This window comes from Ranitomeya imitator, chromosome 3 (assembly GCF_032444005.1).
Source record: "Ranitomeya imitator isolate aRanImi1 chromosome 3, aRanImi1.pri, whole genome shotgun sequence".
Lineage (NCBI taxonomy): Eukaryota > Metazoa > Chordata > Amphibia > Anura > Dendrobatidae > Ranitomeya > Ranitomeya imitator.
This window is the reverse complement of record NC_091284.1, coordinates 533,348,170-533,362,512: the sequence shown is the minus strand read 5'-3', so window position 1 is coordinate 533,362,512 and position 14,343 is coordinate 533,348,170. Positions and strand designations below refer to the sequence as shown.

The window sequence follows — 14,343 nt, the reverse complement described above, 5'->3', positions numbered from 1 at the left end:
CTGTTTCAGTAGTCTCCACAATCATGGGGAAGACTGTTGACTTGACAGATGTCCAGAAGGCAGTTATTGACACACTCCACAAGGAGCGTAAGCCACAAAAGGTCATTGCTAAAGAAGCTGGCTGTTCACAGAGTGCTGTATCCAAGCATATTGATGGAAAGTTGAATGGTAGGAAAAAGTGTGGTAGAAAAAGGTGCACAAGCAATCTGAGTAACTGCAGCCTTGAAAGGATTGTTAAGAAATGCCATTGAAATATTTGGGGGAGATTCACAGGGAGTGGACTGCTGCTGGAGTCATTGCTTCAAGAGCCACCACACACAGATGTATCCAGGACATGGGCTAAAAGTGTCGCATTCCTCGTGTCAAGCCACTCATGACCATAAGACAACCCCAGAAGCGTCTTACCTGGACCAAGAAGAAAAAGAACTGGACTGTTGCTCAGTGGCCCAAGGTGTTGTTTTCAGAAGAAAGTAAATTTTGCATTTCATTTGGAAATCAAGGTCCCAGAGTCTGGAGGAAGAGTGGAGAAGTACACAATCCAAGCTGCTTGAGGTCTTGTGTGAAGTTCAAACCAATCAGTGATGGTTTGGGGAGCTATGTCATCTGCTGTGTAGGTACCATACACGGTGGTTTATCAAGACCAAAGTCAGCACAGCCGTCTACCAGGAAATTTTAGAGCACTTCATGCTTCCCTCTGCCGACAAGCTTTTTGAAGATGGAAATTTCATTCTCCAGCAGGACTTGGCACCTGTCCACACTGCCAAAAGTACCAATACCTAATTTAAAAACAACAGTATCACTGTGCTTGATTGGCCAGCAAACTTGCTTGACCTTAACCCCACAGAGAATCTATGGGGTATTGTCAGGAGGAAGATGAGACACCAGACCCAACAATGCAGACAAGCTGAAGGCTGCTAGCAAAGCAACCAGGGCTTCCATAACATCTCAGCATTGCCACAGGCTGATCGCTCCCATGCCAAGCCGCATTGATGCAGTAATATATGCAGAAGGAGCACAGACCAAGTATTGAGTGCATTTCTGAACATACATTTCAGTAGGCCAACATTTCAGATTTTAAAATCATTTTTCAAGCTGCTGTTATAAAGTATTCTAACTTACTGAGATAATGACTTTTGGGTTTTCATTGGCTATAAGCCATAATCATCAACATCAACAGAAATAAATACTTGAAATAGATCACTCTGCATGTAATGACGCTATATAATATATGAGTTTCACTTTTTGTATTGAAGAACTGAAATAAATTAACGTTTTGATGATATTCTAATTTTGTGAGAAGCGCTTGTATTTATGCCACAATTAAGACTAAGTAAGTTGAAACAGCAAATTCAAAAATTATACAGAGGAAAAACAATTCTGGATGCTGGACTACACAGTGTATAAATATAACAGTCTTTCATTGTACATTTCAGGACATTTCAGAAGCAAAATCATACAATGATGCAGTCTGCACATGAGCTTAGATCTTCAACTTCATCATCATTGCTGCATAGGTCAAATTTAAGTCCTCCACGTCTTCGCCAGACAAAGAAGAAGCGGCATGCAGGTAAAGCAACTCAGCACTCCAATATTGCTTCACAGAAAAGTGTTTAAAGGGAAAGTTTCATCACAAAATGACATATTGTTTAAATTATGTATTGGTGTTAAATGCATTTTTTTAATTCTTGGCAGTTATTTTTTTCATTTCTCAATATGTATGTTTTGTTTATTTGACACCTATCTGCGTCTGTGGGCAAAAGGATTTTTAAATGTGATAATCTCTCTAAATCTGTTTACTAGCAAAGTCTCTGGGGGCGATTCATCTTCACCAGTGATTCTCTTGCTGTTCTTGATGAGGGGACATTTTGGAGCAGACACCCTCATATCTCTTAATGAATCAGCAGAGGTGCATAGTGGAATATACCTCAGTCTGCACCTCACCAAAAATCTTACTCCAGCCCCTAGCTTTTTTGGCCAACCTTGCGTTGGCACAAAAGATGCACCGTTTCAAAGCTTTTTTCACCATTTAGTGAATCACGTGACTGATGCCATGTTTAGTCCTATTCAGCTTTTTGAGAAAGCATAGGCAAAACTGTGTCGTCGGGGTGGTGGTGCACTTTATCTACCTCATAAGGCACTAGACAGTTTGTAAGTATATTGACTTTATTTAATTAGCATTTTAGTTTGTATGCAAATAAGGTGTTACATGCTCTGTGTGTGACATAGCTCTTAAGGAGCTTCTGCCTCCCTAGGTTCATATGTATGTGGCACTTTTTTGGGGAGAGGAGTAATCTTATTGACAGATTCCCTTTAAATTACTAGTAAGATTTTGGGATCAGCTTGACTATGTATCTATTATTTGTCTCCAACTACATGTTGGGTTCCCTAACAGAACAAACAAGATCCAGCCTTCTGCGGGCTCTGAGCCACGGAGTGAGACTGTCGGAGAGTGCAATAGATTTACATACACCACCGGAGTCCAAAGAGTTGTTTCTCAATATGGACAAGAAAACGGCATCTGTCCTTAAAGGTAAACTATGTGTCAACTGAACGGCAAAATATGACTGAACTCCTTACATAAATACCCAGTCACTGAAACTGTGCCAACTAATATTCTCTAGTCTCAAGCAGTGACTCAGAAGTTTCTGATCCTTGGCATTAATAGAGAAAATATATTACATTTGGTTCTCGTACTCTGCAGGACATTTGAGCATAAAACTATTCTACCAGATTTAATATACAGATTATTATTGGCAGATAAAGAACCAGTTTAATCAAAGTCCTAAACATGGACTTGTTAATATGTCTATGTGGCGTTTGTGGGCTTTCAGTGCGATCTCTTCAGCTATACAGGAGGGGTGGACAACGGATGTGATAGTCACAATGTCTTACTGAGCAAGTTGGGCATATAATGCATGTGTTGCACATATCTATTTATATAATTGCCTTGTAATGTTTTCATTTCCTGTTCTGTCCAGATGCCACCGTATCCCAGAATTCCAAGCGGAGGAAGTTCACCGACTGCCATATTGGGACACCCAAGTGATGGGTGTCTCTGACTGCTGCCATCTTTGTACAGGAGGAGTGCATGCGCAGTTTTAATGTGACCACCGCAATCTGTCTGCACCTAGATGGCGGCGGTCTGATTTACTGCACCTGCGGGAATTACACGCAGGTGCAGCGAATCATTCGGCTGATCCTGGGCAGCACGGTGGCTTAGTGGTTAGCCACTGGAATCCTGGGTTCAAATCCCACGAAGGACAACATCTCCAAATAGTTTGTATGTTCTCTCCGTATTTGCGTGGGTTTCCTCCGGGTTCTCCGGTTTCCTCCCACATTCCAAAAACATACTGATAGGGAATTTAGATTGTGAGCCTCATCGGGGACAGTGATGATAATGTCTGTAAAGCGCTGTGGAATATGTTAGCGCTATATAAAAATAAAGATTATTTATTATTATCCTGGCGGCAGATGAGCGACATGTCTACGGGCAAAGGAAGCCAGTCACATTAAAGGGGTTTTCCCACGAACGAAAGTTCATTTTAAAAATTGACAATGTCTGATCGTGTACGGAGCATACCACATCTCCTGGGCAGCAGAGGAACAAAAGACAATACTGACATTACAGCAGTGGATCCATTTTGTGAAGTAAAATATTTCACTGACTGTTTTAAAAAAAATATTTCACCTCACAAAATGTATCCTCTGCGATCTCCTGCTGTATTGTCAGTATTGTCTTTTGCTTCCTCCCCTGCCCAGGAGCTGTGGCTTGTACGGTACACAGTCAGACACAGACAATTTTTAAAATGAACTTTTGTTCGTGGGAAAACCCCTTTAAAAAGCAAATATCAATGCCAACATGTCTCCTCATAAAAAGTATGCCAATGACAATGAAAGGAAAGCAACAAAGGCACAACGTCGAAGACAACAAAGGGCAAATGAGACTCTTGAAGAGCAGCAGCATCGCTGGGACAAAAACAATGCATATAAGAGTAGGCGTCAAGCACATGAGTCCCCTGATGCAAAAGTCATTAGATTATCACAGGATGCCATTAGGCAACAACAGCGATGCATGCCTCCCCCATTGTGACATTACCGCCCTCCCGATGCGATAGCATCGGGCCTCCATCAAGTATGATGCATAATATATTACATAGTAGTAACACAACGAGTAACCTCACTGAACACAGAAGAAAATCAATAGTCTATTTCAAAGAAAATAATCAAAATTGGGAGCGTTCAAAAAATTGGACAAATTTGGTAGTTCAACGTCGTAAACCATAAGAACATATACACAAGAAGACGTATATAGAACAAAATAGAAAATTTTATTTAAAGAAAAAAGACAATGCACAAAGTAGTTAAAACTAACTATTTTGTAGATTGTCTTTTTTCTTTAAATAACATTTTCTATTTTGTTCTATATACGTCTTCTTGTGTATATGTTCTTATAATATACTAGATGGTGGCCTGATTCTAACGCATCGGGTATTCTAGAATATGCATGTCCACGTAGTATATTGCACAGCCCACGTAGTATATTGCCCAGCCACGTAGTATATTGCCCAGCCACGTAGTATATTGCCCAGCAACGTAGTATACTGCCCAGCCACGTAGTATATTGCCCAGCCACGTAGTATATTGCCTAGTGACGTAGTATATTGCGCAGCCACGTAGTATATTGCCCAGCCACATAGTATATTGCCCAGTTACGCAGTATATTGCCGGGCTACGTAGTATATTGCACAGCCCACGTAGTATATTGCCCAGCCACATAGTATATTGCCCAGTTACGTAGTATATTGCCGAGCTTTGAAGTATATTGCACAACCCACGTAGTATATTGCCCAGTGACGTAATATATTGGCCAGCCACGTAGTATATTGCCCAGCTACATAGTATATTGCCTAGTGACGTAGTATATTGCCCAGCCACGTAGTATATTGCCCAGCTGCATAGTATATTGCCTAGTGACGTAGTATATTGCGCAGCCACGTAGTATATTGCCCAGCCACATAGTATATTGCCCAGTTACGTAGTATATTGCGCAGCCACGTAGTATATTGCCCAGTGACGTAGTATATTGCCCAGTGATGTAGTATACAGCACAGAGCCACGTAATATATTGCCCAATGACGTAGTATATTGCCCAGCCACGTAGTATATTGCACAGTGAAGTAGTATACAGCACAGAGCCACGTAGTATATTGGCCAGTCACGTAGTATATTGCCCAGCTACGTAGTATATTGCCCAGCCAGGTTTGTCACAGGTGAAAAAATAAAAAATAAACATATACTCACCTTTCCGAGGGAGCCCTTGTAGTCCACGGCAGGTTCCGGTCCCAGGGTTGGTATTAGCGCAGGACCTGTGATGACGTCGCGGTCACATGACCGTGACGTCATGGCAGGTCTTTGTAGCACAGGCGCACAGGGCCTGTGATGACGTCGCGGTCACATGACCGTAATGTCATGGCAGGTCCTTGTCGCGCAGGCGTGCTGGGCCTGTGATGACGTCGCGGTCACATGACCGTGACATCATGGCAGGTCCTTGTCGCGCAGGCGCGCAGGGCCTGTGATGACGTCGCGGTCACATGACCGTGACGTCATGGCAGGTCTTTGTAGCACAAGCACGCAGGGCCTGTGATGACGTCGTGGTCACATGACTGTGACGTCATGGCAGGTCCTTCTGCCACTGGAACCTGCAACGGAAGATGGCGGCCGGCGCAAGCTGCAACGGAGGGTGAGTATAGCAGGTTTTTTAAAAATTATTTTTAACATTACATTTTTTACTATTGATGCCGCATAGGCAGCGTCAATAGTGAAAAGTTGGGGACACACAGGGTTAATAGCGGCGGTAACGGAGTGCGTTATCCGCGGCATAAAGCGGGCCGTTACCGCCGGCATTAACCCTGTGTTAGCGGTGACCTGAGGGGAGTATGCAGGCGACAGGCACTGACTGCTGGGAGTAAGGAGCGGCCATTTTCTTCCGGACTGTGCCCGTCACTGATTGGTCGCGGCAGCCATGACAGGCAGCTGGCGAGACCAATCAGCGAATGAATAACCGTGACAGACAGAAGGACAGACAGACAGTCAGACAGACAGACGGAAGTGACCCTTAGACAATTATATAGTAGATTACATGCAGCTAAACTGAGAGCGGTGCTGCCTATGCATGAAAAGGAGGAAAAGATTCACGAAGACAACTTCTTTAGTACCAATTGGAATGATGTATTTTGAACTTTCCTTTATAAAGGGCTTAATTCATCAGGGCTCAGCCACTACAGCGATAAGCTAAATTAGTCAGGTGAAACCTTGACCAATCAGACTTTTATCCTTTGGTGAAAGAATGATTATCACACACGGATGGCTTGATCCTGCACAAATTTGTTCTGCTGTTGTTCTGGCTTAAAGATGAGTGTACAACAGTAAACCCCCCTCTATGAAATCCATATGGATATCAGGGCCGCCATCAGGGCATTACTGCCTTTACTACTGTATGGGGCCCGGTGATTAGAAACAGAAAGGGGGGCCCAAACACGCTGGCAGCCCGGTCCACTCGGGCCCCTCTCTCTTTGCTTCTCCTCATCAGGCCCCTAGACATTTTGTTCAAGGCTTCCGAATGCCCGATGCATAACAGCACTGTGGTGTTTTAAAGATACACCTACAGTGTTGTTAATAGCCAACACAGTGTTGTTAATGCATCTAGCAAACAGAAATTGGCACTGCACCTTTAAGCTGCGGCCGGCCCGGGTACATCATGGTCCTTCCTGACATCACACGCTGCTCCACTTCATCATTTCGGAGCAGAGCAGCGTGCGGTGTGTCACGCAGGGGCGGACAGCGGATGACGAATGAGCAGGTGTAGGTGGGGAGCAGGGTGAGTCTCACTCTCTCCGGTGATCCCATCTGCTGAGCTGTATCTAATCCTATTCTGTGTGATCCCGTCTGCTGAGCCGTGTATCTAATCATCTCCTGTGTGATACTGACTGCTGAGCCGTGTATCTAATCCTCCCCTGTGTGATGCTAACTGCTGAGCTGTTTATCTAATCCCCTCCTGTGTTATTCTGTCTGCTGAGCTGTATCTCATTCTCCCCTGTGTGACACCGCCCGGTGGGCACTGTGGTATAATTCCTTCTCACTGTTGCAGGTTGGGTGGTCTTATAGGTCGTCGCTTCTTCTGTTCTCTTCTTCTGACTGGGGGCGACGGATGAGCAGGCGGAAGGTGGCGGGCAGACCGAATGAGCAGTGTGAGGAGACGGGCGGACGAGCAGTGTGAGGCGGTGGGCGGATGAGCAGGGTGAGGCGGCGGGCGGACGAGCAAGGTGAGGTGGCGGGCGGACGAGCAGGGTGAGTCTCTCTGGTGAGAAAAGGCTTCAGGTGGCTCACTGTGGCTGCGTCTGGACTGGTATTGTGTGGCTAATGATGGAAGGCTAGAGGGGACTGGGGGCCGCACCCAACAGGGTCCAGGGGAAGGCTAGTGGAATGTATAAGCTACTGGATGAGCCTGACCTGCTGCAGAAACAAGTGCCCAATTATAACATCAGGCATTAGCTCAGGATCATCTACTGTAGTAGCTTATAAGCTTTGGTTGGAGTTTGGAAGGGGGGAGGGAAATTATTGATGCAAGTTGGTATATATGATTGGGAAACATCTTTATTATTATGGCAGTGTAATTTTTGAAAGGGGACTATCGCCAATCTCCTGACCAGCATCCTCATATATGCTGTGAGGCTGCTGAGTTCAGGTCCGGAGACCCGCGGCCAGTATATGCACCGCGGTCCAAGTGCAGACCGATATTCACCAGAAGTGGAGCTTTTCCAAGAGAGGGCGGAGGAACTGTGGAAGGTTCGAGGGGTGGAGGTGGAGCTAGGGTGGAGGCGGAACTGGGGGTGGAGTCTGGACGGAGTTTGAAGGGGGCCCCAAAATTTTGGCAGTATGGGGCCCTGAAATTCCTAGTGGCAGCCCTGATGGATATACACAACAAATGCAGCACATGGACAGAGGTTGCGTTAATGATTTATTTTTGTATAATCCTTTTTATTTGTTGCATTGGTCCACCAAAACTAAGCTAAACCTATAATAAATCAGAATATTGATATTTATAATTATATATAGTGTTCAGCATAAATCAGTACAACCGCTTTGAAAAGTAAGATTTTATTCCAAAATTTTTACAAGACTGGATTTTATAGAACATTCTTTTAACCGATTACATAAACGTAAGGTTAGTAATATAACTTTTATTACAAAATCTTCAGTTTTACTCAAATTAGTTGATGCAAAAAGTAATACACCCCATGTCATAGAATAGCCAGGAGATCCCGCAGATGTATTCCCGCCGTTGCCAAATTATCACAAAACATTATTCTGCCACCTCAAATTGTCAAGACAATTACGTAATTGGTTGATGATCAATGGTTGAGCCTGCAGCTGCTTTCACTACTAGGCCAGATATTAGGGAACTTGCAGTGAACGTATAGTATATACACATCCAATTCCAATGTAAGAAATATATACACATATACTACGAAAAACTAGCTCCCACCACAAATCATTTATGCAGGCTGATTGGACACCCAACAGGTAGTGGAGCGCCCCCAGACACAGGGCCACAGGTTACTCGGTACCGGTCCTCTCTGTCTCAGTTCTGGGGTTGTCAGGGTGGCTGGACCCGGTCCGTGACCCTGCTAAGGGGCGTCCAATGAAAGGGTGGATGGTAGTTTGTCAAGGGTTTGTGACGCCACCTGTGGTGTTCGGTCAGGGCGACCGGCGCTGGTTGGGGTCCACTGGGGTGATGTGATGGCAGCTAGATGGTATACCTTCCCACAGGTGAAGTATGTCCCCACGGCTTCCCGATAATGTAGATGGCGATGGTGTGAGGTGCAGTCAATAACGAGGATACAGGGTGGCAGTCTCTTTACCTCTTTACTGAAGGCTTCAGGATCCTCAATCCAGAGCAGGGCTGTCTGAGACCGGCCGGTCCGAAGGCACATCCAGAGTTCCCTTTGCAGGTGGAAATCGTGGCCTACCACTAGCGCCTGTGTGTTGTAGTGCTTCCCTGCTGAGCATTCGGGATAGTCCTCACAACTTCTGTTCTCATTCGTTCCAGTTCTTTCTAGTTCTTTCTATTCTCCATCCCCCAGGTTTGTTATGGCTAGGATGCACCCGTTTGACGGGAAGGCTCGGAGCTCTTCCGGGACCCTAGAGATGCCCCTCTCCACGCGTTGCCCCCTATGTCTGCTTTGGTGATGTAAGGTAGACAGCCAACCTGTAATTAACTGTCCTGCGGTATTTGAAGTAAGGCATAAAATCAGTTACTTCCTCGGTGTTCCGGGCACCGGCTACGCGCCTCAGTAGGATGTTGCCGTTCTCCGGGCACGACTCCTACTGGCTCTCCTTTGTGCTTTGAACTCGTTTCTCACTGTCCACAATATCCTTCGCTTCGTGTCCTTTCTTTGGATGCCGCTGCAGATAGCGCAGGCGCGTGTTGTGGATTCTGTTTTCGGGCTCCCTCTGGTGGTTACAGATGGTACTGGGTGACTTGTGTTCTCTGTGGTCTCTGGTGTCCACCTGTTCTATCAGGATATGGGAGTTTCCTATTTAACCTGGCTTTCTTGTCATTTCCTCGCCGGCGATCAATGTAATCAGTGTGTCTTGTTACCTCTGCTTTCCGCTTCAGTAATCTTCAGGACAAGCTAAGTTTTTGATTTTCCTGTTCCACGTTTTGCTTTATTTTTGTTTTAGTCCAGCTTGCAGTTATGTGATTCCTTGTTGCTGGTTGCTCTAGTGGGCTGATATTACTCCTCATGTTCCATGAGTTGGCACATGAGTTCAGGTAATTTCAGGATGGTTTTTTGTAGGGTTTTTCGCTGACCGCGCAGTTCACTTTTATATCCTCTGCTATCTAGTTTTAGCGGGCCTCATTTTGCTGAATCTGTTTTAATTACTACGTATTTGCTTTCCTCTCATTTCACCGTCATTACATGTGGGGGGCTGCTATTTCTGTGGGGTGTTTCTCTGGAGGCAAGAGAGGTCTTTGTTTCTTCTAATAGGGGAAGCTAGTCCTTCGGCTGGCGCGAGACGTCTAGAATCATCGTAGGCACGTTCCCCGGCTACTGCTAGTGTTGTGAATTAGGTTCAGGATCGCGGCCAGCTCAGTTTCCATCACCCTAGAGCTTGTTCTGTTTTTTGTGTGCTTGTCCTTTTGTGATCCCCTGCCATTGGGATCATGACAGTATCGCCGGCCCGAAAAGTGGTAATCATATTGGCTGAAGTAGGAGGAAAAGTAGTCTGAGGAAGTTTTTTTTTTTTTTTTCCCTCAGATTTTGCTGCGTCTTACCTCCTCTTAATCCTTGAATGGCTCTGACCTCAGCTGTTTATCATGGACGTCCAGAGTTTGGCTTCCAGCCTGAATAATCTTGCTGCTAAGGTTCAAAATATACAAGATTTTGTTGTACATGCTCCTATGTCTGAACCTAGAATTCCTATCCCAGAGTTTTTTTCTGGAGATAGATCTAGTTTTCTGAATTTTAGGAACAATTGCAAGTTGTTTCTTTCTTTGAAATCTCGCTCCTCTGGAGACCCTGCTCAGCAAGTCAAGATTGTAATATCTTTCCTGCGGGGTGACCCTCAGAATTGGGCATTTGCATTGGCACCAGGGGATCCTGCGTTGCTCAATGTGGATGCGTTTTTTCTGGCATTGGGTTTGCTCTATGAGGAACCTAACCTAGAGATTCAGGCTGAAAAAGCTTTATTGGCTCTCTCTCAGGGGCAAGATGAAGCAGAATTATATTGTCAGAAATTTCGGAAATGGTCGGTGCTTACTCAGTGGAATGAGTGCGCCCTGGCTGCAAGATTCAGAGATGGCCTTTCTGAGGCCATTAAAGATGTTATGGTGGGGTTCCCTGCGCCTACAGGTCTGAATGAGTCTATGACTATGGCTATTCAGATTGATCGGCGTTTACGGGAGCGCAAACCTGTGCACCATTTGGCGGTGTCTTCTGAACAGGCACCTGAGACAATGCAATGTGATAGAATTCAGTCCAGAAGTGAACGGCAAAACTATAGGCGGAAAAATGGGTTGTGTTTTTATTGTGGTGATTCAGCTCATGTTATATCAGCATGCTCTAAACGCACAAAAAAGGTTGATAAGTCTGTTGCCATTAGTACTTTACAGTCTAAGTTCATTCTGTCTGTGACTCTGATTTGTTCATTATCAGCCATTTCCGTCGATGCCTATGTGGATTCAGGCGCTGCCCTGAGTCTTATGGATTGGTCATTTGCCAACCGCTGTGGGTTTAGTCTGGAGCCTCTGGAAGTCCCTATTCCTTTGAAAGGAATTGACTCTACACCTTTGGCTATGAATAAACCTCAGTACTGGACACATGTGACCATGCGTATGACTCCCGTTCATCAGGAGGTGATTCGCTTCCTGGTACTGTATAATTTACATGATGTCTTAGTGCTTGGTCTGCCATGGTTACAAACTCATAACCCAGTCTTGGACTGGAAAACGATGTCTGTGTTAAGCTGGGGATGTCAGGGGGTTCATGATGATGCACCTCCGATTTCTATCGCTTCATCTACTCCTTCTGAGGTTCCTGTATTTTTGTCTGATTATCGGGATGTTTTTGAGGAGCCTAAGCTCAATTCGCTTCCTCCTCACAGGGATTGCGATTGTGCTATAGATTTGATTCCTGGCAGTAAATTTCCTAAAGGTCGTTTGTTCAATCTGTCAGTGCCAGAGCATACTGCTATGCGGGATTATGTTAAGGAGTCCTTGGAAAAGGGACATATCCGTCCATCTTCGTCTCCTTTGGGAGCAGGTTTTTTTTTCGTGGCCAAAAAAGATGGTTCCTTGAGGCCTTGTATAGATTACCGTCTTTTGAATAACATTACGGTCAAATATCAGTATCCTTTGCCATTGTTGACTGATTTGTTCGCTCGCATTAAGGGGGCTAAATGGTTCACTAAGATTGATCTTCGGGGTGCGTATAATCTTGTGCGGATTAAGCAGGGTGATGAGTGGAAAACCGCATTTAATACGCCTGAGGGCCATTTTGAGTATTTGGTGATGCCTTTTGGACTTTCTAATGCTCCTTCTGTCTTCCAGTCCTTTATGCACGATATTTTCCGTGAATATCTGGATAAATTTATGATTGTGTATTTGGATGATGTTTTGGTTTTTTCTGATGACTGGGAGTCCCATGTTCAGCAGGTCAGGAAGGTGTTTCAGGTCCTGCGGGCCAATTCTTTGTTTGTAAAAGGTTCAAAGTGTCTCTTTGGAGTCCAGAAGATTTCTTTTTTGGGGTATATTTTTTCCCCTTCTACTATTGAGATGGATCCCGTCAAGGTTCAAGCTATTTGTGACTGGACGCAGCCTACATCTCTTAAGAGTCTACAGAAGTTCTTGGGCTTTGCTAATTTCTATCGTCGTTTCATAACTAATTTTTCTAGTGTTGTTAAGCCTTTGACGGATCTGACTAAGAAGGGTGCTGATGTTGCGGATTGGTCTCCTGCGGCTGTGGAGGCCTTTCAGGAACTTAAGCGCCGGTTTTCTTCTGCTCCTGTGTTGCGTCAGCCAGATGTTTCGCTTCATTTTCAGGTTGAGGTTGATGCTTCTGAGATTGGAGCGGGGGCGGTTTTGTCACAGAGAAGCTCCGATTGCTCGGTGATGAAGCCATGTGCGTTCTTTTCTAGAAAGTTTTCGCCCACTGAGCGGAATTATGATGTTGGTAATCGGGAGCTTTTGGCCATGAAGTGGGCATTTGAGGAGTGGCGTCATTGGCTTGAGGGTGCTAGACATCGTGTGGTGGTCTTGACTGATCACAAAAATCTGATTTACCTTGAGTCTGCCAAGCGTCTGAATCCTAGACAGGCTCGTTGGTCACTGTTTTTCTCCCGTTTCGATTTTGTGGTTTCATACCTGCCAGGTTCAAAGAATGTGAAGGCGGATGCTCTTTCTAGGAGTTTTGTGCCTGATTCCCCTGGAAATTCTGAGCCCACTGGTATCCTTAGGGATGGGGTGATTTTGTCGGCTGTCTTCCCAGACTTGCGACGTGCTTTGCAGGAGTTTCAGGCGGATAAACCTGATCGTTGTCCGCCTGAAAGACTGTTTGTTCCGGATAATTGGACCAGTAGAGTCATCTCCGAGGTCCATTCTTCTGCGTTGGCAGGTCATCCTGGAATATTTGGTACTAGAGACTTGGTGGCCAGGTCTTTTTGGTGGCCTTCCTTGTCGAGGGATGTGCGTTCTTTTGTGCAGTCTTGTGAAGTTTGCGCTCGGGCTAAGCCTTGCTGTTCTCGGGCCAGTGGATTGTTGTCACCTTTGCCTATCCCGAAGAGGCCTTGGACGCACATTTCCATGGACTTTATTTCGGATTTCCCTGTCTCTCAAAAAATGTCCGTCATCTGGGTTGTGTGTGACCGCTTTTCTAAGATGGTTCATCTGGTACCCTTGCCTAAGTTACCTTCCTCCTCTGAGTTGGTCCCTCTGTTTTTTCAGAACGTGGTTCGTTTGCATGGGATTCCGGAGAACATTGTTTCTGACAGGGGATCCCAGTTTGTGTCTAGATTTTGGCGGACGTTCTGTGCTAAGATGAGCATTGATTTGTCCTTTTCGTCTGCATTCCATCCTCAGACGAATGGCCAGACGGAACGAACTAATCAGACCTTGGAAACTTATTTAAGGTGTTTTGTTTCTGCTGATCAAGATGACTGGGTTACCTTTTTGCCGCTTGCCGAATTTGCCCTTAATAATCGGGCTAGTTCTGCTACCTTGGTTTCTCCTTTCTTTTGTAATTCGGGGTTTCATCCTCGTTTTTCCTCTGGTCAGGTGGAGCCTTCTGATTGTCCTGGAGTGGACATGGTGGTGGATAGGTTGCATCAGATTTGGAGTCATGTGGTGGACAATTTGAAGTTGTCCCAGGAGAGGGCTCAGCAGTTTGCTAATCGCCGTCGCCGCGTGGGTCCTCGACTTCGTGTTGGGGACTTGGTGTGGTTGTCTTCTCGTTTTGTTCCTATGAAGGTCTCTTCTCCTAAGTTCAAGCCTCGGTTCATCGGTCCCTATAGGATCTTGGAAATTCTTAACTCTGTGTCGTTTCGTTTGGATCTCCCAGCATCGTTTGCTATTCATAATGTGTTCCATCGGTCGTTGTTGCGGAAGTATGAGGTACCTGTTGTTCCTTTGCTTGAGCCTCCTGCTCCGGTGCTGGTGGAGGGAGAATTGGAGTATGTTGTGGAGAAGATCTTGGATTCTCGTGTTTCCAGACGGAAACTTCAGTATTTGGTCAAGTGGAAGGGTTATGGTCAGGAGGATAATTCTTGGGTGGTTGCCTCTGATGT

The 14,343-nt window shown here is 45.4% G+C and overlaps 1 protein-coding gene across 1 annotated transcript in view; it reads left to right on the top strand.

Moving 5' to 3' along the window:
* VWA3B (von Willebrand factor A domain containing 3B) overlaps window positions 1–14,343 on the top strand; it is a 430,059-nt gene that overhangs the window by 182,572 nt on the left and 233,144 nt on the right. The window contains exons 16-17 of the mRNA XM_069757817.1: window positions 1,434–1,567; window positions 2,393–2,530. Coding sequence (XP_069613918.1) covers window positions 1,434–1,567; window positions 2,393–2,530 — 272 coding nt within the window. The remainder of the gene's footprint in view (window positions 1–1,433; window positions 1,568–2,392; window positions 2,531–14,343) is intronic.